At 46.2% G+C, this 25287-nt stretch overlaps 1 protein-coding gene across 1 annotated transcript in view; it reads right to left on the reverse strand.

Annotated features, from left to right (window-relative positions):
- Positions 1-201: 201 nt before the first annotated feature.
- LENG1 (leukocyte receptor cluster member 1) overlaps positions 202-25287 on the reverse strand; it is a 42755-nt gene continuing 17669 nt past the window's right edge. Inside the window, exon 4 of the mRNA XM_085616425.1 lies at positions 202-692. Coding sequence (XP_085472551.1) covers positions 467-692 — 226 coding nt within the window. The 3' untranslated portion in view covers positions 202-466. The remainder of the gene's footprint in view (positions 693-25287) is intronic.

Genomic DNA, 25287 nt, shown 5'->3' on the forward strand with positions numbered 1-25287 from the left:
GGACAAATTCTACATTAATCAAGTAACATTTACATCACAAGCAACTAAAACTGAACCACCCAAAAAGGTCACAAATTACTGAAAACTGGTGGCCAGCAAAAACTTGCTTAGCTGCACCAGCACCTGACAGTCATCAGTGACAGTCACGATCGTCCCTTTGAGGGGAGGTTAAATATGGTAATGCAAGTGCAACGCAACATATTTCTTGAGTTCTTAAAACCCAAAGCGCATTCTTTATTCAGTGCTTAAAACACTGAAAACTTTGGTCGATATTACACCACAATATTCAACGAAACATTTAAACTCAGTTCAGATTCTACCATTGACAACAGCTGAAATAGGCAAACTGCCCAAGTACCAAGTAGTGGTCAATAGTCTCAGTTTCCGGAGCTGTAGACGTGGATCTACCTCTTGCTCAGAAGTAATCATTTTAGCCTGGGGTTCCCAACCCAAAGATGTACAAGCCTCAGGAGGAAAGTCGTCTGTATTCTTCATGAGCTTTGGGTTTACGAGCTAGCTCTGGGTTAAACTGGGAGTTGTAGCGACGCTTTCGGTCGTCCAGTTCCTGCTCAGCCTGCACCAATGTCTTCTCCCCATTGCTGCCAGACAACAGACTCTCTGCTCTGGCTCGCTCAGATTTTTCACGCCTCAGACGCTCCTGTCTCAACTGCTCCATGGAAGGCTTTGCAAGTCTGTTAAGAGATGGGGAAAAATGTCAACACAAAAGACAAATGGCTTCCATTTGCACCAGTTTTCCAGTTGGATCATTTGACATTTTCTCCAAACTTCAATAGATTCCTGTCCCATTATAAAGCATTCAACATACACACTTGCTGTTTCTGTTGCATAAAAGCCTGCCAAAAGCAGAAGAGAGTCAACAGAACACCCATAACACAGGCCACCTTTTAATCAGTTTCTGGCCACAGATGGCACCTAGGCTTCTCAGCTGAAAGCTGCCAAAGAAGTTTTCTTCCAGTGGCTTGTTTCTGAACAAGGCTTTTACCCACACAGTCTATTTTGTACTTATAAGAACTCATTTCAGAGGAACGCGGGGCAAGCAGGAGCTACTGTGCCCAACCAAGGTGGCTGAGGCTTTTTATTACTATGCCTAGGGTTCTGACTTACTATGGGTAATTAGCAATGGGCCAAGTACTAGCCCATTCAGCACCTGTCTCTCAGCTGTTGCGCAAGTCGAGCAGTCCAAGACTTCACAGGGGTGTGGGGTAGATATCTGTGCAAGGTGTACATGGGCACACAAGACTCGAAATACATCCAGCAACCGCAATAAATTAATGTTCAGCCAGATAGTCACTTTTATGACAAATAAAGCATTTAGATACTAACAAAGTGAAATACCGCATACACAAACAATATACACAATCTTCGTAAGGCCGGCGTTCTAGCGCTGTCAGGGGAAGTATGGAGTTCCACTTCCCTGTCTACTTGTTATTTCCTATTTACGTGGGGCAACATTCAGGTTAGAGCCCGCTAGTGAGAACATATTTTAGAAGTTCTACAGCGGCTTCCAAAAGTCAAAATGTCCCAGTGTTGAAGCGCTATTAGAGCGAGTTCCCCCAGGGCACTGCAGCTGGCAATCACTCTTATCTGCTCTCACTGGTGTTGCGATGTGGGGGACCGTGGGAACATTTAGCAGTCAGGTGCTGCAGTAGACTGGAGCGGATGCAGACGAAGGGCTTTAGTCTTGCTGCGAACTGCAAAGCATCTGGGTATCCACGGCACCCTTCGGGTAATGCGGCATGTTTCTACGATCCAGACGACAGGGCTTGGACAGATACTTTGTCTCAGATGGTCAAGTCAGTGCACAGGTCAGAACTCGCAGCTCTCCAGGGTGTCACACTGCACTTGGGCGACGGCCCTCACTCTTCTCAGTGCTGCACCAAGGTGAGAGCCCTTGCTGTTCATGGCAGCCGCCTCTACCGTATTGGGTCACCAACTTGGGTCTCACATGGGCTAATGGCCCGATTGGTGCGGCGATGCTTTGACTTCAATGGCGCCCCCTCTAGCATATGGGGTCACCGACTTGGGCACCACACAAGCGATCGGTTCCATAGGTGCGGCAGTACATCAGGGCTGGAAATCCCAAACTCTGCCTCAGGGGTCCACTGGACAGAATGGCCCCCCCACAGCACCTTGCTCCCTTCAGGTACACCCTCCTCCTCACAGGGTCCATTGGTCTCGACAGGCAAGCAGATGCTGGTGCTCCAGGACATGTGGTCTTGATTCTCCAGGGGGGATGTCCCCTCACCCAGCAGGGAAACTTGCAGACATTGATCCCCAGTCCATGTCACACTAGACAGAAGCCTCGCTGAGCTTCTCCATGTCCATGCACAGACATAGTTGACTGCTTGGCAACTGACAATTTCCGAGACTAACTCACCTTTTAAAATCCATTCCCAGACATAGCTGTGATTTACTCTTTCTCTTTAAAATTAGAGAGGTGGGTGTTGCTTCCTTTAAAGTGCTGACTCCTCTATTCTGTCCTTTATTGAGGAAGCAGTTACAGATGGAGTGACTACAACCTAGACAGCCCAACAACACAGGCCCTGGGAGTGCCTCGAGGATCACACCTAAACTTCTGCCTCACTGATTGCCCAACAAGATAACAAAGGACCCAGCCCTGCTTTCTGCAGTGTTTCCCTTATTAGCCCCATCCTCTCCCTAAGATGTGCCCATGTCCCACTGACCCTTTCCAGAAGTGGACAAGAAAGCCTCGAACTTCCTTCCTCCAATGTGCGTCTCTCCCTGCCCTCAGGAATGTGGCAATCCATAAATCTATCTGGAAAGGCATGTGGAGGAGCCATTCCAAGGTTCTGGGTTTTCAATACTGAACCCACAGGTCCCCACGTATTGTACTACTCACAGGCAGGCATACATTACAGCATGCAAAGAGCTACATGCTGTAATGATTTACAGATATTCGTCCTATTTCTTTGTTTCCTTCTTTAACTAAGATGCTTGACAGAATTGTTCTTTCCAAGTTGTCTTCTTGCATTTTGGCTAATGATCCGCCTTCTGTCTGGTTTCCATTCCCCACCAATGAGACCAATTTGTTATCTGTTCCCAAATATCTTATACATGTTCATCACAACAAACTCTAGTGTTCTTATTCGATTAGATCTTTCTGAAGCTAATGACGCTGTGGAGCATTCTATTTGATTAATCCCCATCTACCTTCTTTAGTTTTGGGAGTGAACTTACTCAATTTCATTTTTATTTATCGGATAGTTCTTATACGATCACTTGGAAGCATTCGGTCTGCTTCTTATACAGTTCACCACTTTGTTCTTAGGTGTATTGGGTACTTTACTATTCTCACTTTGTTCCACTCCTCCAACGTCTATTATCTCTTCTTTTGGTTTTGATTTCCACTTCTATGCAGATAACTTGTACATTTTGTTTTCTTTCCCTTTCTAATCGTCATAAGAAATCATTTCTGCTTGCCTTTCTTCAGTTCCCTTTCATCAACTTTGACACCCCTAACAAAAGATGTTTTTTCCCCCCCTAGAACTTCCTATTCACTTGCTTCCCCCCAAATATTTTGTCCAGCTTATCTTGCCTTTGCTTCATTTGCATGCAATCTGGGCACTTTGTTTCATTTGCATGCAATCTGGGCACTTTGTTTAACTCCTCTCTCAATTGTTTCTTTCTTTCTCTACCATGCATACTCTACAAATCTTAATTCTTTCCTGTCATAACTACTTTGTTCACTTTGTTTGCCTCCAGACATATTTAACTGTTGTGCTTCAGCTTATTCAACTTTGTGTGCCTTCTCTTTGCCCATATTTTCATTTACCTTTCATACGTGTGCTGGTGCCTGCTTGCAGCTCTTTTTAGACTTCACGGTCTCTGTAGTACGTTTAAATATTAATTCCCTGGAACCTCATTATTTCTGTTTCATGGTTTCTTTTTACCTCCCCTCCCAGCCACTTCGTTCTTCCAATAGGTTTAATTTGAGCTCACCTCAGCTATCCTGTGCCCCTTTTTATTTTCATTCAATTTACTTGCCTCCAAATTGTGGAACAAACTTCCTTTTTCTGTTAGATCGGCTCCTACGTTACTTTAAGATGCAGGGGAAAGAATCTTTTATTATCGCCAATTTAGTTTTGATCCTTGAATATGTAAGAGGTTATTAACTTGCTTTTAATTCTATATTGTCTATAGTGTATAATGCTTTGGTTAAGAGTGTTATTTGAAATTTCATAAATAAATAGGGCACAGAGCACCTCTGCTCACACAATATGCAGTAGAATGAGTTAAAAACTGAAAGCCTAAACAAATGCATGGTTACCTGGCCAGATGCGATCTCATTCCGGACAGCCATTTATCTGGGTACTATCAACTCTCCCTTCTAGACTCAACAGTAAGGCTCACACGCTTGTGATTTTGCCGTCTTGCACTGCTGCTCATTCCAAAATGCTGGCAAGTTCTAACACCAGCTCTGATCAATAATATTGCAGAAGCCTAAAAATAAGTCTCCAAGGCAAACCAGCTGCACCCTTCAAACCCTCTGCGGTCCTCACTGCAGTTCAGCATACATGCCAATTTAGTCTCTCTAGATCGGATGGCCCATCATAGTCACTAGTAATGCATGCATGTTATACACAGTCCAAGGTTCTGATCAGGAAAGGTTTGAAACTAGTCGTAATGAAAAAAGAAACACAATTATAATTGAAGTCTGTTTAACACTGGGGCAACTTAAAACTGAAGAAAAAAATGACAAAAGTCTGGATTAATTTACCTAAAGTGTCAATGTGCCCAGGGTGGAGATCTGTACAGCAGCTATAGGGAAGTCAAATCACTGTAGACATTTGTGCATACTACGGTTAGGATTGTGGCGCAAGAGTGAACTCACAAGTGTCTTAAACTGCTCTTGGAAATCTTGGCTAATTAGCTTCCAGTTTCTCCCTTGTCCTCTTGGTTGATGTACTGCTACGAAATATATCCAAAGAGGATGAATTTGGGAAGGATACCTTGCTATAGATGGAAAGGTTATTTCCTTGAGCAACACTTTGCCAGCAAGAGTATCCTCCACAGTTTACTCGTTCATCAACCCTCCCTTCACTCACTGAAGGTTTTGTCTGCATGCTCAAAGAAAAAGATAACTGAGGAAAATAGCCTCCTGGGAAAGATCACCCGTTCTGGTTTTTTTCGATGCATTTTTTAATTGTTTTCCATTACAAATCAAAATTAAGAAATATAAAATTCAGAGGGACTGGCAACATATAATGTATTTGAAAAGTGCTCCACCTGGGAAATTACCCTTGTCTAGGGGACCGGTTCTAAATATAATCAAGTCAATAGCTAACTTCTAGTCCACTCCCATAATGAGTGTTGACTGGCCGGATTTTGCAAGGAGCAGATACAGGTTTGGTATTCATTTTGTAATTCTGCAAATCTGACCACCTCAACCCCTTTCCACACATCACCCACCCTAGACAGGCCAATGTGGTCCCACTTTTCAAAGTCTAGTTGTGGGAGCAGATTGCATATTCGCCCAGTGTCCCATAGGGGGGAAACCTGTGTGCTCCTACTCCACCAACTCGTAGCATTCGAGGAGGTGTGCCAGAGGGTGCAGTAGCTGTCGGGAGGGGTGCAGTGTATGGTCGCCCACAGATGGCTCTTAAGTAACCCCTGGGTTGCATGTTCCTCCTGTCCATTCTATAGGCCAGTTCGTTCTCCGGAAGATTAACCCAGTGGTTAACGACAATTAGTTGTGACGTCTAATAATACTTTTAGAGGTTGGAGAGAGCAATCCCCCCTTCGTACAAGCCCTTTGACAGTTTCCGAAGAGCTATTCAGGGAGGGGCCATCTCAGAGAAGCATCTGGGTTGCACTGTTTATGGCTTGGAAGTAGACTGAGACTGGGACAAGTGTATTTTTCAATGCATAGAGAAAGCGAGGGGAAGGCCATCATTTTAAATAGGGCGGCTTTCCCCAGTAAAGATAGAGGCAAAGTCCTCCAGTGTTAAACAGCACTCTGCAGGCGTGCAAGGGGTGGCTCGAGATAATGCATATAAAAGGCTTCAGGATCCTTTTGGACGGAGATTCCCAGGTAGAGCAAACCCCTGTCGTGACCACCAGAGTCCCGCAGCCATCAGGGAGGTGAGGTGCATTGCCATTTAAGACATAGATCAAAGACTTGTTTCAGTTAATGGAGTAACGACAATAGAGTATTAATATGTGCATCACCCTGTCAAGAGTGGAGGAATGGTTAGCTTAGTAAAGCAGGATATCGTCTGCATACAGGAAGATCCTATCATCCCAATCTGCAGTCCATTGGAACCCTGTGGTCATGAATTCGCTTCGGATCCAGAACGCAAGCAGCTCCAAGGCTAAAGCGAATATGAGGGGAGAAAGCAGACAACCCTGCCTCATTCCTCGCCGGAGGTAGAAAAGAGCAGACGAGCCCCCATCCATTGTCACCTGAGCAAGGGAGTCTGAATGCAGGAGCCGTATCTAAGAGATATAGCAAGGGTCGGATTCTAATTCCTGCAAGACTGCATACATAAAGGGCCATTTCAAGGTGTCGAGAGTCATCTTGAGGTTTTCTAGCCAGGCTTGCCTTTCCAGTTTATGCTCCGCTATCAGTGCTATTCGCTGCCCTCCTATGACAGATTTATCCGCTTCCTAAAACGTCTGCACAGATTCTACTGAACCCTCTTTTTCATTAAAGTAGTGCTCCATGGTCTCATGTAACCCCGCTTGGATTCAAGGTAACTTGAGATACCAGGCAAGTACCACCCTCGGTTTGTGCCTACAGTCATAGGTGGAAAACACCAGGGAGTGATCGGCTATACCCCAGGCAAGGTGGTAAACATCACCATGGTAGTTCCGGGGCCAGGGTAAATCTATATTCGATTTGTGAGCAGCTCCCATAAGAAGGAGTTGCTGGGTAGAGAACCAATGACCCTGAACAGTAAAAGATGAGCTCCCCAACCAGTGAGTGAGGCATCCATTGTGATGGTCTCTAGCGGAACTGGGTTGAGGAACAATTGCCCTCAGTAACAAACTGTTTCTGTTTCACCACTGCAGACAGCAATGTGTGCGGGCCCAAAGCAACACTAGATCTTCTAGATGACCCTCCGCTTGAGACCACTGTGCTACTAAACACTTCTATAATGGACCAATGTGGAGGCTGGCACGAGGGATTATCGCAGACTATCGCTATGCAGGACGCCATCACGCCTAGAAGGCATATCACAGATCTGACTGTTACCTGCTGATCTAGCTGAACAAGAGGTAACAAGCTTTGGAAGGCTTATACTCTGGCTGGAATGGGATACGCTTTTTCTACCTGTGCACCCAAGACTGCGTCAAGGAAAGGCTGTACCTGAAGGGGTTGAAGGTGGGATTTGGTCAGATTGATGATAAAACCCAGACTCGCCAGGTTGTGAATTGTGGTCTGAGTGTGCTCTTCAAGTTGTTGCGTGGCGCTCTTGATCAGCCAGTCGTCTAGGTAAGGAACACATGGATGTTGGTCCTCCTAAAATGAGCAGCCACCACTGCAAGGCATTTGGTGAAGACTCTTGTAGCAGTGGTAACCCGAAGGGGAGCACTTTGAATTGATAATGATGTCCACTTTGCACAAACCTGTGCTGGGTAGATGGGTATGTGGAAATAGGCGCCCTTCAGATCTGGAGCCGTCGCAAAGTCACCTTTCTGTAAGAGTGTTATAACGCCCTGCAGAGTCACCACAGTGATGTGGAATTCCCATAGCCCGACGCCCAGGACATATTGTTTGGGGTCAAAGGTAACAAGTTTCCATGTGTATTTTGTCCTTAGGACACGTAGGCCCAACCCCCTGCAGCAAAAACCCTTTGGCTCCCAGTTTGCAGTCCCACATTTTGGATCAGGGAAGGGTACTGTCTGCAGTTAAGGTACTATTTTTGTCCATATGTTAATGCTGTGCAAACTTGTATTTGTGGTTCATTAACTGAAAGCCTTTATTATTAGGGTGAGTGTTCTAAGTAAATGTCGTAAACTTTGACTGCTCTACTGACAGTGGTTCCAATATAAAAATGTGTACACACGTTTTCAACGTTTATCAACATGAGGCTATGTATAATGTTCCCAGAATGCTCTCTGATTCGATGCAAATATTTGCAGAAGCTTGAAAGCAAGATTGAGGATTCTTCGATTTCAAAATAAAATGTTCATAAAAAAAACGAAAGCAGGAAACATTTATTTTTGCTAAACTACTGTAAAATTTCAGGTACCATTTCTTTGCAGCATCATTTAATAACATGTTAAGATGCATGCTAGTATTTCCCAAAAATATTCATCATGGAAGAATCAGTGTAACCAGTTTCAATAAGATTATGGGAAACAAAAATAAACTAGCATTGGCAAAGGCAGTAGGTCTGAAATTGGTGGTCAGCTTTTTAGTTTTGTCAATGTGTGGCTTGTTTTCTCATGGTTTTTGTAAAACCTTATTGGTGTGGGAGCTGCTGGACCCTCACCATTATAACAAACATTGGCAAAAGCAAAACTTGTTTTTTGGTCTCAAAAAGCACACACTGCCACATTAGTTAGTGGCACCGAACAAAACTACTTTATGTGCCGATATGCTCCTTGTGAAAGAGCAGAATGCTGTCACTCACAGTGAAGCCAGCCGATACAGAGAAAGAGAGACAGAATTTTAATAAACAAAAAAGGTACCGGTCAACGTTAGACCAAATTAGGTGCCCAATTATTAAAGAAAGTCTCAAAAGTGCACCCATGGTATATGTCCTCACATTAAGTGCAGCTATATGGCTTTCGCAAATTCCCAAGCATTTACAGAAGAAGGATGCATGTGTAGATTTGCTCATGCGAAAATCTGAATGTTTGCAATTTTACTGTCCCTCACACCACTTTTTAAAACTCTGGAAGAAGGTTTACGTCTTCCATTGTCAGGAGTAAATTCCCAACATTTCACAGAGTGGAAAAAGATTACCGAGGTGATGAGCCTAGATGTGGATCATAGGGTTAAATGGATATCAAACGTTAGGAAAACCATTACACGACTGGGCCTGAAAGAATCATGGAATAGTCAACCCCCCCCCCCCCCCAACAAGATAGAACTAAAACGCATATACTGTGATTGGACAGACAGCCAGGAACTCAGTAAGCCGAACGCAAGGAGGCTAACGGATGAATTCTTTAACAACAAGAAGGCTAGAAGCCTCAAGCCTTACCTGGACATATTCCAAGTCCCACGAGATACGGCATTATATACCCATTTGAGGATTGGCACACTCCCAATCCACGCAACAACAACAAAATGACGTCCACCCAATCACACGACAGAAGGTTGCCCTTGTTGCAGAGCCTCGCTGGAGTGTGTTGCCCATGTCATGTTTGCCTACCCAGCCTATAACAACACAAGGACCAAATGGCTGAAACCATTCTGCAGACACATGAGCACGCGAACCATCGGGTTGCTCTGCGCATTCTGAAATCCGACTCAAGAGCTCTCTTTGCTTGTGGGGTGTCTAACTTTTTAAGCCATGCTTTGCAAAAAGCCTTGCGAGGGGTGCCTTAATCTTACACTCTAGGTCATATTGAGAAGTCATCTCAAACCAAGGAAGCCTTTTTATAATGTAAACGCACTGGCACTTTATACAAGCCCATTGGGTTGCTTTGTCACTTTTTTTTTTTTAACTATTCACATCTAAATTATGCATGATTTTAGCAAAGTGTTTGTAGAAAGTTTTATTGTATAGCTTTGCCGAGAACTATTTTATTTCTTGTGGTGCAACAACATGTTTAAATGTACTGAGTAAGCATATTCTTTAGATCAACCATGTATCAACTGACTACGTGCATTATCTCAATTTTCTACTGTAGTGTAGTTCCTATTTCCCTAATTCATTTGTACCAGCTAACTGAGGCCACTGGAAACTCCTTGCAAACAAGAAGGGATTAGTTTCTGGCAACCGCATAAACATGACAACTTTGTTTCCCTTTAGAATCGGAACGCTCTCAGAATCGTGGTAACAGTTTCACTCAGCTAATCGTACATGCTTAGTTTCTTCAAATTTACACAGAAAGAATAGACGGCGTTTCAATAAAAGGATTTATTGAACAGTCTTGTTTCTCGTGTAAGAGATATGAGCTGTTACAATCACAAGACAGTATGCAAGATAGATTATGTACAGCGTAAGCAGTAGAAAGAAATAATACTGCGCTAGCATTATCTTTTAGCTATGACACATATATTCATATACATACATAAGCTAAAATGTGAGTACTCATAAGATGCTTCTCTAACTAGTTCTACCCCAGAGTACCTAACCTAAGTGTAGTACAAGGTAATAAGTAGGTGATGTATTCTATAGTATGGTATGCTAAGTTAAGTATGCCAATAGTCCATCTAGGTTCTAGTCAGCTCCATACCTTGCGAATGAGAGAGGTGGGAATCTCTTTCCGGGTCTCAAACTCTAACACCCCACGAAGGGTCTCCGAAAACTGGAAGCTGGATTCTCTGTAAGCAGGGATGACAGCGTCTCTTGTCAGTGCGTCAGGCCGGGACACAGGCTCCTCTAAAGTCAAGGTCTCCTCCTACTTGCTTGGGCAAGGGAAGGTATATTTATACCCGGTAGGTGCCTTGGAATGTTAGCATTGACGTAAAGTCGGGCAGAGGAAGACGTCAGGAATGAACCCTTAAGAAATAGCGGTTCATGCATAATAAATGAGTTCTTGGAGAAATCAATAATCCTGTGCTAGGGGAACTCGCAAGAGCTTAAGGGTCTGTTTCTAAGAACTCGTTGTGACGCTGAGGTGGACGGAGGTAGGTGACCATGCCTGTATTTGATTAGCATGGCTAATGCCTAAATAAGGACTGCGATCTTATGCCTATATAAGGGCAATGCGAATTGTGCCTATATAAGGACATGTTTCAGGAAAACCTATATACGGACACCTAATGCAGAATACAACACTACATCTTGTAAAAATGTTGCACAATGCTTTTATGATATAAGTTATCGAAATAAAGCAATTGATTGAAAAGATTAGAGAAGAGTTGTTGAAAACCCTTAAAACATGCAAGTTAGTATGTTTGCACATACTCAAGAGGGCATTTTAAACCTGGAACTATTTCTTACCACTACCTTCAGCCCCTGCATGTAGATCTGTGGAAACGTGGCAACATAAGGGGATTGCATGTATTCAAACACTACTATGGTATGAGCCCTGGCATAATCAGAGAGGCTATATCAGAGCTTTTATATGAGATTGCTACCATAATTTGTCGCTGCACTACATGGCACCAAAGGGGCAAGTGGATTTTGTTACAGGACAGGTAGATTCATGAAGCAACCTGCCCCAGGGACAAGTAGATATTTTATTAATTTCCACACCCCTGGTCACCATATGAAAGTGCTCCGACAGAATGCATTTGTTGAGAGGCTGGAGATCTAGGTTGGGCATGAGGGAGCCGTCCTTCTTTGGGATTAGAAAGTGCAGAACGTTTACACAATTTCCGCGGTGGTGTTGTGAAACAGGTTCTATGGCTCCCTTGTCCAGGAGGGCTTGTACCTCTTCGTGAACGGAGGCACAGATGTGGTTTGGACAATCTGTGTTGACGAGGGGGAATGTTTAGGGGTGTTTGCAAGAGTTCTAGACAATACCCCTCCTGTATTATATCTAGAACCCAACGGCCTGTGGTGATTTCCGCCAAGCGTGGCAGAAATCCCAGTAATATTCCCCCCAACGGGTGTTGAGTAATTGGAGAAAAAGATGTACAATGTCACTATTTGGGAGGGGGCGGTCTCTTTAGCGGCGGTGCCCTTACTTCGACCTTTTTGGCAAATGCCCCTATACACACTTATAAAGTAACCTCACAAGGGGGACTGCTCTGTTGGCTTTGTGAGGGTAGAAGAGGTTTCTGGAGTGGGGGTCTTGGATGCACCGCAAAACTGTGTGTGCCGAAAGGAACCCCTGGGGGGGGGGGGGGAGGGGAGGGTCTGTGTTTGTAGGGCACCCATAGCCTTAACCGTCTCGGTGTCCTTTTTGACTTTCCCCAAGCATCTCATCTACCAGAGGGCCAAAGAGATGCTGACCATCAAGAGGGACAGTGAGTAGATGCTGCTGCACTTCCGGCTTAAATCCTGAAACATGCAGCCAGGCATGAAGTCATAACAGAATGCTAGTATTAATCCCACGAGCGGCTGTAACCGTGGCATCCAGAGCACAGCAGATGTTAATATTAGATAGGACCTTCCCTTCTGGCACTAATTGCTGTCCCTTCTTATGGTACTGTTCTGGGACGTGCTCTGCCAGCTCTGTCACTTGGTCCCAGTGTGCACGGCTGTAGCGGGAGAGCAAGCCATTTGAGTTTTCAATTCTCCAATGGGACGCAGACAGCGCTGCTACTCCCTTTCCCTTTTCTAGCTCTCCCGGTCAGGAAGCAGTGCATGAGTGTTGGCATGCTTGCTAGATGTATTAACAACCAAAGAATCAAGGAGCAGTTGGCCATGGATGTAAACAGGGTCACATGGTCATTAGGGGAAGCTTTGTACTTTCTCTTGCCTTGACAGGGTCCTTATAAATCTCTGTGGCAGGCTGGAGGACACCCTTAAGCATGGGGCGATATTGAAAAGAGCGTTGGGTGGAGGAGAGGGTCTCCACCTCTTGAGCTTCGTCTGATTCAGCCTGATTTGGAGTTTCGTAAGTCTCTAAAAACCTGGTTATTTAGTAGCTCCGTTTAGCTTTGCTGACCACTTGTTCTACCCCTGTCTGCTTCAGTGCCGGGACACCCCGTTGGGGGTAGCTGTGCGCTTAATAAAATTCTTTATTATTATTATTATTGCTGCACATGGAGTTCTATATTTTTCAAAGTGGCAGCTCTGTGTAGCACCTCATGGTATGAAGTGACATCATCAAGAAGTGACTGCTTAGTAGGCTCTTTCATTCAAGTCTGAGGATATCAACCTGTTGCGAGTAACGAGGCCAACTCTTCTGTGATGTCACCATTTCCACCGATGGTTTATCCACGGCTAGCGATGCTGTACCAATAAATGCCTCCAGAATGGTGCTATAATTGATCTGGACTAAGTGTCCTTCACCCCAACCTCCTTCGGAGCCTTCCAGCCCTCGCGCCTTCGACGCTAAGCCAGTATCTACTATGCTTTAATCTTCCAATACGGTGCCCCTCCTCCCCGTTACACCGTCACTTCTGTCCTGATGAAGACCCCGTCAGTAAGGACCCAATCAACCTACCTGGGGTAAGGGGTCGAAACGTCGACATACAACTTTACCAGTACCATCAATAGTGCAATGTGCACTGGGTTTTTTCAAATGTACATGGCTTTGAAAACAAATGTATATCCAATGAATGAAATTCATCTTGACTGTGTGGCATAGAGTAATATGCCCAACAATTGAATTGTGATAGTGTCAAAACGTTATATGTCACTTGCCCTATTACCTCACTCTACTCACTTCCCTCCCCCTCCTTGGCACCTCTCATTCTGGACTAGTGTCGATTTACTTCTTAAAAAATGATCATTTTTCTAAGTGTGATTAAATAACACTTTGTCATCACTTAATTGTTTTTGTATTTTTGATGTTGGTTTTGCTATTGCTTTTTAAGCATTTATGCTCTGGGACCTTTTCTTTATACTGCCTATTACCCAGGTCCCAGTGATCTTTGTGTCTACCCTTTGTTCTAATGCTTAGTAGCGTACGCTTTGGGTCTGTGTTCACGGGGTGCTCAGTATCATAGTCATCCTGTGAGTCATGAGGGTGGTCATATGGGTCGTTAGGGAGCCCAGGACGGCTCCCACCCCCAGAATGTGAAGTTCCTATGGGTTTATGACCTCAAAAGTGAGTTTCTTCTTGTGAGGAGCAGAGACCTTTGGTACATGTGGATACTTTGCCAGAATTTGATCGGTGCCTGGTTGGATATGAATGCGCTGTTGTCAAGCATCCAAGTGTTCCTGCAACCGCTTGAGAGTTGATCAGATTCCTCTCAAGCAGCAAAGGCTGCCATAGTGGGAGGCAGTCTTGATGGGCCTGAAGAGGTTCGCAGACCAGAGGGCGATGAGGTTGATCTCTGCTCAGATTATTTTGAGTCGACGGGTCTCGATGCCAAACTCTATCTCGCACCGAATGTCTCGGGCAGGATGTTTCGGCTCCAAAGATTTTGGTTCCAGTCCTTTTGAGTCCAAAGGTGGCTGAGGATGTGCCTTTGGGTCAGAGGCGAAGCTGCGGTCGAGGCTCGGAGTGTTGCTTCACAGTCAAGTCTATCTTGGGTGCTGGGTCCATCTCTGCATGCCAGTGTGGACCATAGTCAGAAGGAAGTGGTACACCGGATACCTCATAAGCAGCTTGGGAACTAGAGGCTTGCGTCTCTGAGCAGGGAGTTATATGAACATCTGTATTCACTGCGACCTTCTAAGGCGCTGGACTGGCAGAGGCTCTTCAGACTCTACATCTGCTTCAAAACGGATGATTCCAGGTGGAAAGGCCACCTCCATTACTATGCCTGGAGCATCGATCTCTTCAACATCAGACTCTTCCTGCTCTCCAAAGATGTCTGGAGTCTCTTCTATCTCTTCTTTTTGTGTCATGCCGGCAGAGGCAATCCAACATGCGTGTGCGGTCTAAAGAGTTTTCTTATTTTGGAATGCAAGGCAGGCCGAACAGAAATCCTCACGGTGGTCTGGAGACAAACAGAGGTTTCAGAATTTGTGGCGATCAGATCGGATACTTGGCCCGACAACTAGGACAGAATCAGAATGGAGTTGTTTTCATCACAGGATTTTTCTCAACCTGAGCTGCTGGGAGTCTATGGTGTTAGTTAGACACGGAGTCAAAAGGTACGCGACGGTGAAAAAAAGTGAGAAACGCGGATTTATTTGCAGACACTGAAGAGAGGAAGGATCTGAGGGCTCGGCGAGAAAACAACAAGGTGTCGAACTGGAGCTGTGGTTGACATTTCTGAACAAGATGGCAGAGAAAAAACAATTTAAGAATGGAGCCGATGCTCTTACACAATACCACTAATAGGTGAAGTCACTAGACCTTGTGACCCGAAAAAACTTCCTCAGAAGAAAAACAAGTTGTACACGTCCGAGCCCAACACTAGATGGCTGAATTATGCAGGCATGCGTATCTACGGATACACATGCCACAAACACAAATTTCTTCTCTTTTCTGGCTGGACCAAGATGCGGAGACATTACATACAGAGTTACCATATCCTTTCTGATCTCTACATACGATACACCTTTGCCACTCTAGTGGTGGCACCTCGCCAGCATAGGTAGACAATGTCTGGGAACCACAAGATTCCGATGTGTGTAGTAAATCCTGACAACCTCACTGGAGCTCGGACACACAACTGCATCTCCCTTGTCAGCCCCTGCCGTGGTCTCTGTACCACAGAGGCAGTCCGTGGGTAAGCTGCTGTGTAGGCCCGCAGTTCTGAGTAACAGCCAACCATCTCTCCCACTGGCTGCAGAAAAGAGTTCCTTTACAGATGAAGTGAAGGGTGCGAATTGTAATATAAGAAAGGATTTCTTTGAAGAGCATTTGTGTGACAGTTACCTTGACTTATTTTTAGATAAGGGTATACGGTTTACTAACAAGTGGAAATGCTCTATATTACTTTTTTTGTATTTATATTTTCTGAAGAGTACTCTGACAAAAGTGACTTTATAGTGGCACTCTTACAAATAAACCTGAGGCATTACACAATTAGGACCTTCCTCAGAACAACTATAGACTTGCTAAGTCATGGCTGAGGAAGCATCAAAACGTTTTTAGTGACAAGGCCCACAATATGCGATGTGTAAAGCAGCCACTTTTGCATTGGCATGTGCTTTTTTTGCAAGCATGTAGTGCTTCACGTTAGCTCTAGAACAATTGCTAGGATTGGACTAGCATTCCTGGGAAATGCATTGAGTTAGATTTCTGCAGTGTCAAGTTTTCGTCTCCCACCAGTCTGGGTTTTAGAATTATTTGAAATCAAATCTGTCGGAAGGGGCCCTATACATTCAAGTACATTTTTCACAGTGATTCCTGAATCCTAGTTCAACAACTTCCCCTTCATTCCAAAAACCCACCAGCCTACCCTATTCTTTTCTATACATGTGTAGCTTTGGAAATAAATCTGTATATGCAGGTCTAGACTTCCAATGTTAAAAATATAAAACTGCGGGCGTGGCTAGCAGCTGATGCGAATGGCGGCTCCTTAGTGCGGCTCCTCAGCCCTTGCCGCAAAAAATACTGAGTGATCGACCCGGAGTCTAGGTTGGGAGTGAGCCTGCACCCCTAAGGCTTAATTGGCGGCATAACAGAGAACCGAGGAGCTCAGAAATCGACGGAACACCCAGACGTGAGGCAGACGGGGAAAGGAAGATGGCGGTGGCGCTGCGCTCGATTGACTGAGCCCCGGAGCCATGGCGTGGACAGCAGTCCCGAGAGACCCACAGCGTCAGCACGGAGTGACCGCCAACACCCACTCCAAGGGGAAGCCTGCAACAGCGGAGAGCGAATTGGTCCCAGCGGAGAACGCACCGGCAGCGGGAGAGGCGGTTAGTGCGGGCGAGAGTGTGGCGAGAGGAGACACAGCCGGTCAGTGCAAAATCGAGGCCCGGCGGGAGCTTGGAGTGAGGCCTCACCGAGGAATTTATGCCCCTCCCCCCCCCTCTCAGCTCCCGCGATGGCATAACGGGGCTCAAAACAGGCAGTATGGGCCCAATAAAGCAGACACAGGAGGGAAATCAGCAGGAGGCCCCTGTGTTTAAGAGCAGTCTTACCCTTACAGTGACGCTAAACACACAACTGCAACGTGGCGTGGGAGGCCCTTGTGAGAGCGCAGCGGCCAGTGGAGTGGAGGAGAAAGAGGGAGACACTCTGGGAACCCCGGTAAAGGAGGAGGCAAAATAGAGACCCTGCGATAGAAACAGGGACCCCAGTGGAAGTTACAGCCCAGACCTGCGCAAAGGGGGGGCCACAGAACCAAAGCTAACAGAGTTACACCAGTAGACTCTATACACTGTCAAGTTCCAAAAACTCGTAAGGGGCCACCCCCTGGGAGACCCGACAGGCCGCCGAGGGAACGATTTCCACCGGGCAGGCGGTGGAGATTACCAGGGTAGGCCACAGGCAGTGGACAAGATCCCCAGCGAAAGTGGTAAGTGGTAGGGGACCCAAAGCCTCGGCCCAAAATAAGTTTGCTAAATATGCGTCGAGCAAGGCCGGAGAGAAGCGGGAGACAGTGCAGCCGGAATCAATGGACAGGAAAAGTGGCCCTTCCCCACAGGTAGACCTCACACTCCACGACATCATGGATGCCATCTCGGGAGTGCACACATCCTTGGACTCTGTGAATGTGGAAGTATCCTTACTCCGGGCAGACTTTCGCAAAATGGACGATAAAGTTAAAAGTCTGGGGGACACGACGGCCGCGATGCAGGCAGACACATCTCAGCTTCAACAGCAAGTCAGTGCACTGCAAACTCAAAAAGCCTTGATGGCTAAACAGCTGGATGACTATGAAGGGAAGGCTCGAAGAAATAATATTCGAATTTTGGGGGTTCCGGAACGCGCAGAAGGGCCTGCAGTAGACATTATGTTGAAGAGCTAATCACCAAACATTTCCAACCAAAGAGACGGTCTGGCTACTTCTCCATTGAAAGGGCACATCGGGTGCCCGGGGGGGGGGGGGTCGTCCCAAGCCGGGGACCCCTCCGCGCCCACTCATTGCATGGGTCTTCAACTTCAGAGATAGGGACACAATCCTGCAAACAGCCAGAACAAATCCCCCGCTGAAGATAGGCAACAGTGTGGTCACCTTCTTCCCAGATTATACAGCGAAAGTCCAGGCTCAAAGGCGTGGTTTTTTGGAGGTCAAAAAAGAGCTACGGCTGCGAGAAGTGAAATACGCAATGTTCTTTCCTGAAAAACTACGGGTTGAATCGGAGGGTTCTTCTCCACACCAGAGGATGCCTGGGATTGTATGGAAGAGTGGAGAAGAGTCGAGGGCCCGCGAAGGGGTCGTAACGGAGGACCCCATCTACCCAGCCACGCACAAGGACAAGACCGGGAAGTAGACATCCTTGGCCGAGAAGGGAGAGAAGACACGCAGTAGACTAGAATGAGCCTCGGCGAGGGAAGAACTGGTACCGATCACTGACTAATGGTGGAAAGACACAGTGACAATGAGCTACAGGGCAGGGGTAGAAAGCAGGCACTGACCGTTATATTGTACAACACTATCACGATGCAAGGCGAGGGAGACAGGGCGGCAAGAGGCACTCTGCCTAGTTTGATAGTGGGTAGTAAATCCACTGGCAGGGGGGCAGGGAGGGGGGCGGGGATGTTTGTGTTGTTTTTGGAGTTCACGAGCCAAAAGTAAATTGAGAGCATATTTTGCGCTTAACCGAGACAGTCGCAATACAGTGCAGAAGATCGCCACAGGGATTGACCGACATGGGCACATCAGGGTAGACAGAGGAATGTGGGGAGATCTTCCCCAAACGATTGCAATTCCACATCTGGAGACAATGTTAAATGTAGGGTCGCATCCAAGGACAGTGGATGGCAGGGGCTAAAATGGTCATGTCTCTGTCAGTGATGACGTGGAATGTGAATGGCATGGGGGACAAAATCAAGAGGGGGATAGTGCAGCAATACCTTAAGAGACAAGCCCCAGACCTGGTATTACTCCAGAAGAGACATATGGTGGGCAGTAAATGCAAAGCCCTCACGAGATGGGGATATAATCTGTTGGTGCATGCGGACTTCACGTCGGGTTCCATGGGAACAGGTATCCTGGTCAAAAAGAGTGTGGCACTCATAGTGAGGCGAACTTGGGCAGATCAGCGGGGCAGGTTTGCAGTAGAAGAGGTGCAGTGGGAGGGGGAAGATACTAAATGTGGTCTCAGTGTACCTCCCTCCAGCAATGGGAAAGGAAGCGCTTGCGGATCTGGGGAGGATACGAACAGACCTTCCTATAGGCACGCTAATAATGTGGGGAGACTAACATGCCGATGGATGACAGCAGGGATAGACTTCCACCCAGACACTTGACGCGACCGCACACACACACGGAAGAGTTCGCCGGGGCCTTGGGCCTGGTTGACATTTGGCGTGCACTCCAGCCAGACGGTGTCCAGTTTACCTACTACTCTAATGCCCACAGAAGCTCTTCCCAAATTGATTATTTCCTTACACAATCAGGGTCCCTCAGCCAGTTTCATAACCCCCGGGCACTCCCAAGGGGCATTTCATATCACTCCCTATTGATAGTGGAATTTACACTTTTTGAGCGCCAACCACGCACTACACTGCCTATTAGTCCCTGGTTGCTGAAGATCCCAGACATTAGAGAAGATCTAGTCGAACACACCCAGAATTACTTTAATGAAAATGTCGACTCCGTAGATTCAGCGCAAACGAGGTGGGAGGCATTCAAAGCAGTGATAAAGGGCAAGCCCTAGCTCTCAGAGTAGGGTACACTAAACAACGGCAACACCATATTGTTCAGGTTGAAAGTGACCTCCAGAGACTGGAAGACGAACACAATATCGCCCCCTCAGAAGAAACAAGACACCGCCTGAGGCTCAAGCAGGAGGAATATAGGATTCTAGCTAGGGAAAAAATACAGGCCAAACACCTCCAGACCACACATTGACTGTACGAACTAGAGGACAGAGCTGTGAAATTATTGGTGTGGCTGGAGAAGAGGGAGCAGGGGGAGCGATGGGTGGGCCAGTTGACTCTTGGGGATGGGTCACACGTCACGCACCCACGGGATATAGCCAACGCCTTCGCGAATCACCTAGAACAAGTTTACACCCCATCCACTTCATACACTTCGGAGGACTCCCGCCAACTCCTTGAGGACAGTGACGTACCGGTACTGTCGGACGAAGACAGAGAGGCATTTGAGGGAGATTTGACTGATGTGGAAATTCAACAGGCAATGAGCAAGATACAAATCAGGCAAAGCGATGAGCCCCAACGGGATTCCCATAGAATTTTTTAAAGTAGTGGCCACGCAGGTGACACCTCATTTGCGGGCAATGTTTGAAGAAAGTTATGAGAAGGGTCTCCTGCCGGAAGACCAACGACTAGCATCCATTGTAGTACTTAGGAAGCCGGGTAAGCCTGCTGATGCATGTGGCTCCTACCGCCCAATCTCCCTAATCAATGCAGAAGCAAAGATCTTAGCTAAAGTCCTAGCCCTATGCCTAATAGCGGCCATTTCTTCGCTAGTCCACCCAGATCAGTTGGGCTTCATGCCCGGGAGGAACACAGCATTAAGCATTAAACGCCTCCATAGCGTAACAGCTCGTCGTGAGTTTCTTGAAGAAGACGCGGTGATCCTCTCCCTGGATGCCTCAATGGCATTTGATTCCATTGAATGGCCCTACTTATTTGAAGTCATGAGGCGTATGGGCTTCGGTCCTAAATTCATGGGTTGGGTGAGATTACTGTATACAGATATTCGGGGACCGATCAGAGTCAATAACTATACATCCAGACCCTTCCCACTAAAAAGGGGCACCAGGCAAGGTTGCCCTCTCTCCCCCCTGCTATTCACCCTGATGCTGGAGCCGCTCGCGGCCTGGGTTAGGCAAGATGTTATGGGGAAGGGTTTGAAATGAGCGGAGGGGCATGATGATAGAATATCATTATATGCGGATGATATATTGCTCTACCTGGCATGCCCCTATAAATCCCTTCATGGGGTTTTAATATATTCACGAACTTCGGGAAATACTCGGGATATGCCATCAATTGGAGCAAATCAGTGCTGTTCATCCTGAAGGGTCAGGCTCCCCGATTGCCATCGGGCTGCACAGTAGAGATCACCATGGAAGGCTTCCGATATTTGGGGATCTTTGTGACTCCGGACCCCCGACTATTCTACGACTGGAATCTCGCAGCCCCTTTAACCCAGCTACGGGCAGACGTTAAACACTGGCGCTCCCTACCTCTATCCCTGGTGGGGCAGGCAGACTTTTTTAAGATGCTGGCCCTTCCCCGGTTCTTGTACATCATTCAAAACTGCCCCCACAGGGTCCCAGACACATATTTTGCCGGGTGGAGAGCGAAATACGAACACTATTATGGGATGGTGGTTCCCCTCAAATAGCAATGCACAAGCTGACTAAAGGATTGGGCATTCCCCTCTCAGATCTCCGTCTTTACTACTGGGCAATGCAGCTGGTGGTGGTGGTGAATCACTGGATCTACAGATCCCCGATGGATCCGGCATACATGCTTGATAGATATCCGATGGGAAGGGCGGGATATCTGGAGGCACTATACTCGAAGGCTCAAAGGGGCCGTTACACTGGCCCTACAGCCCACATGGTGATGATATGGCACCTGGCGAGCGCCCACCTAGAATTGGCAAAGACCCTCACCAAGGCCATGCCCTTGTGGTGTACCCAGAGACTGGGGCTTCTTGGCAGTCACCCCGGGTTCGATAAGTGGGACATGATAGGAATCTCAACAATAGGAGACATGGTACAAAAAGGGGGCACTTCTCAAATTCGAGGACCTACAGAGGACGTATGATATGGCCCAAGGAGAGGTGTTCCGATATCTGCAAATTAGATACGCCCTCACCACAGCTATCCCTGACATGGCGGAAGTCCCAGACTCGTCCCCTTTGGAAGACAGGCTTCTTGACGGTCCACTGCTTACAAAGGACATATCACTCACTTACAAAAAAAAACAACTCTGCAATATCCTACCTGATACTTTTCACAAACTTCTGGAGAAATGGCAGCTGGACTTGGGGACAATAGATGAAGATGACTGGCAAGCGGCATTGATGTCCCCTCGCGAGGCAGCCATAACATTGCAGCATAGACTTATCCAACTAATAATCTTACATAGATCTTACCTCAAGGGTCCAACCCTTGCAAAGATAGGCTCCAGGCCTAATGCAATATGCATTAGAGGGTGCCAACAAGAAGCATCTTTTTACCATATGATATGGGAATGTCCAGGGGTGAGACCTCTTTGGGAGGGGGCCACGGAGAGCATCCTAGAAGCCTTCGGAAAAGACCACACCCTTACACCTCGGCTGGGTCTCCTAAACATATGGGAGCCGACTGACCTTACGGAAACTGAACAACAATTTAGGACACTGGGTTACACATTGGTCAGGAGGAAGATAGCGAGGAAATGGGGAGTGGCAGACAGACCTCGCTCCGGACGTGGGCCAGGAAATATGACAAGTGTATGATTGCGGAACAAGAGGTGTTCAAGGTAAGAGGGTGCCCCAAAAAAATGGGACAAAAAGTGGGGCAAATGGAATGCCTATCATGGTGATTTGTCTGTGTCCCCAACAACAAAACTGGAATTGCAACGCACAAAACGAAAAAGGCAAGTTACACCCTGATCGCGCTGTATGTATTAAATGGAGGACTGATCTGTATGATGAAATATGCCACTTTTCCCTTGATCATGCACGTGATTTGTTATTGTTCAAACTCAATTTAAAAAAAAAATATATATATATATATATATATATATATATATATATATATATATATATATATATATAAATAAAAAAGAAATACCCTTTCAGGCATAGTGACGAATAAATTATGCAAAAAGGAAGCAGAGAACTCTGGGTAGTTCTCAAGTTTAGGTGGAAAGCAGCTCCTGTATGGAGCACTCTCAACACCAGCGACACTCTAGATCTGCTCACCTCAAATGTCTGTTTTTCTATCAAAATCTTTGAGCATAGGATTAGCACAGTGCCATCCACGCCGAGATAGTAAAGGACAAAGTCTTTTGCCATTTGTACAGCAAAATCTTTAAGCATAGGACTAGCACAGTGCTGTCCTTGCCGAGCTGTAAAATGACAAAAGCCAATTACCACTCCAGGCACAGGATTACAGCTTTGAATTGGTAAAATACCACTCAAGCCAACCTGAAATGAGCAAAAGCAACCCCTGACACAGTGTTTCGCTCTAATTAGAGCTCTTCAGAGAGGTATAGCTTTGTCCACACACAAGGGAGCACCCAGTATAAGTCAAAGAAATACCCTTTCAGGCATAGAGTGACGAATAAATTATGCAAAAAGGAAGCAGAGAACTCTGGGTAGTTCTCAAGTTTAGGTGGAAAGCAGCTCCTGTATGGAGCACTCTCAACACCAGCGACACTCTAGATCTGCTCACCTCAAATGTCTGTTTTTCTATCAAAATCTTTGAGCATAGGATTAGCACAGTGCCATCCACGCCGAGATAGAAAAGGACATGACAGGACATTGACTTTGCACCACAATTACCAGCATGCTTAGCGCAGACGCCCACTGGGGGCGGGATATTTAAATTCTGCGCAGGTGGTGCGTGTGCTGCCTTTCCCCTGCCTGCCAGTGAACAAGAGCGGTTTGACGCTCGAAACGCGCTTGGCTCGAGACTTTTGCTACGGAGCAGATGGTCTGTTTGTCCTGCAATCCACAAATAAAGGTTTCAACTTGCCGTGGTGTGGATTCATCCTTGGAGGCAACTCTCTTTTCTAATGTTATGCGGCGTGCCCCGCCGCGGGGGAGCCCCACTGCTATCATGGCGGGCCTTCAACGACAAGAATCGAAGACGTTGTGGGGACGGCGAGTCCGCTTTGTGGATGGTGTATGGGCAGGATGGCAGCCCAAATTGCTTCAAGCAGCCCACTTGGGTAATTATTGCAAATATTTGGGGGCGAGGCATGCAACCCACTGGGGGTAACATTGACTAACATTGATTTTGCACCACAATTACCAGCATGCTTAGCGCAGACGCCCACTGGGGCGGGATATTTAAATTCTGCGCAGGTGGTGCGTGTGCTGCCTTTCCCCTGCCTGCCAGTGAACAAGAGCGGTTTGACGCTCGAAACGAGTTTGGCTCGAGACTTTTGCTATGGAGCAGATGGTCTGTTTGTCCTGCAATCCACAAATAAAGGTTTCAACTTGCCGTGGTGTGGCTTCATCCTTGGAGGCAACTCTCTTTTCTAATAAATATATATTCACTGAAAAAACCATAGGTTTCACACATGTTATAGTTAGCTGGACATTTCACTCGTAAAAAACCAATGAAATTCCCCCGTTATAGTTAGTTCAGCTAACTATAACTCGCGCGCCCGCAATCCACTGCTGATAACGTCACATATTACATCACTCATGACATGGTCAGTGACATCACTCATGACATCACTGATGACATCTCAAATGACATCACTGATGACATCACTGATGACGTCATCCATGTGATAAAATTACCACATCTTCTCACACCCTAATATGACCTTTGATACACCGACTCAAAATTTCAGAGTTCCATTCTCAAAACCATACACACTCCAATACCAATAACTACATACCCACTTATTAACTCTTAGGTCTACATACACCTCCACTCATTCACCTGTACAGTCACTCATACTTACAGTCACTCCATACAAGACTATCATATGCATTTATACACCTATATAGACACTCACACACCACCAATCATCCATAGAGGTACTCTCACACCTAGTCAGTCATGCAAATAATCACACTCCCATTTACTCACCTATGCGGTTATACACACTCAAGTTCACTTACTCATAAAAATAGTACCACATTCTTACGCTCTTATAGAATCATTGATACAAGCACACACTCATCCATACAGTCACTCTCACAATCACACACTCTCACATCTACCCACTTATATACTCTTGCACGCATATATACTGCCTTTCACATATGTAGTTAGTCACAAATGTACAACTGGGATATACATTCAATCCCTAACACACCCATACATACACTCAACCATACAGTCCATCACAGATGCACTCTTAAAACCATGCACCCATAGAATCACCCACTCACACATCTATGCATAGAGTCACACACACCCTACCCACACAAACACTCAGGAACCCATACAGATACTGAGACAAGCAATCAATAACTCATATAGACACTCATATAGCTATTCACAAAACCATGCAACCACTTATACACCAACATACAGACACATACAGACATTTACACAGTTTAGTCACTAGTCTGCAGTAAGATACATTTAATGACTCACTTATAGAGTCAGTTACGCACCACAGAAAATCATCCATTTACACACTTGTACACCCACTCATTCTTCAACAGGCCTTTCCCTATATATATTAAACATATTAAAATTGTTCAGAAACACATACTCAATGGATGATGTCATCAGTGATGTCATGAGTGATGTCACTGACCATGTCATGAGTGATGTAATATGTGACGTCATCAGCAGTGGATTGCGGGCGCGCGAGTTATAGTTAGCTGAACTA

Source organism: Triturus cristatus, chromosome 7 (assembly GCF_964204655.1).
Source record: "Triturus cristatus chromosome 7, aTriCri1.1, whole genome shotgun sequence".
Taxonomy (NCBI): Eukaryota; Metazoa; Chordata; class Amphibia; order Caudata; family Salamandridae; genus Triturus; species Triturus cristatus.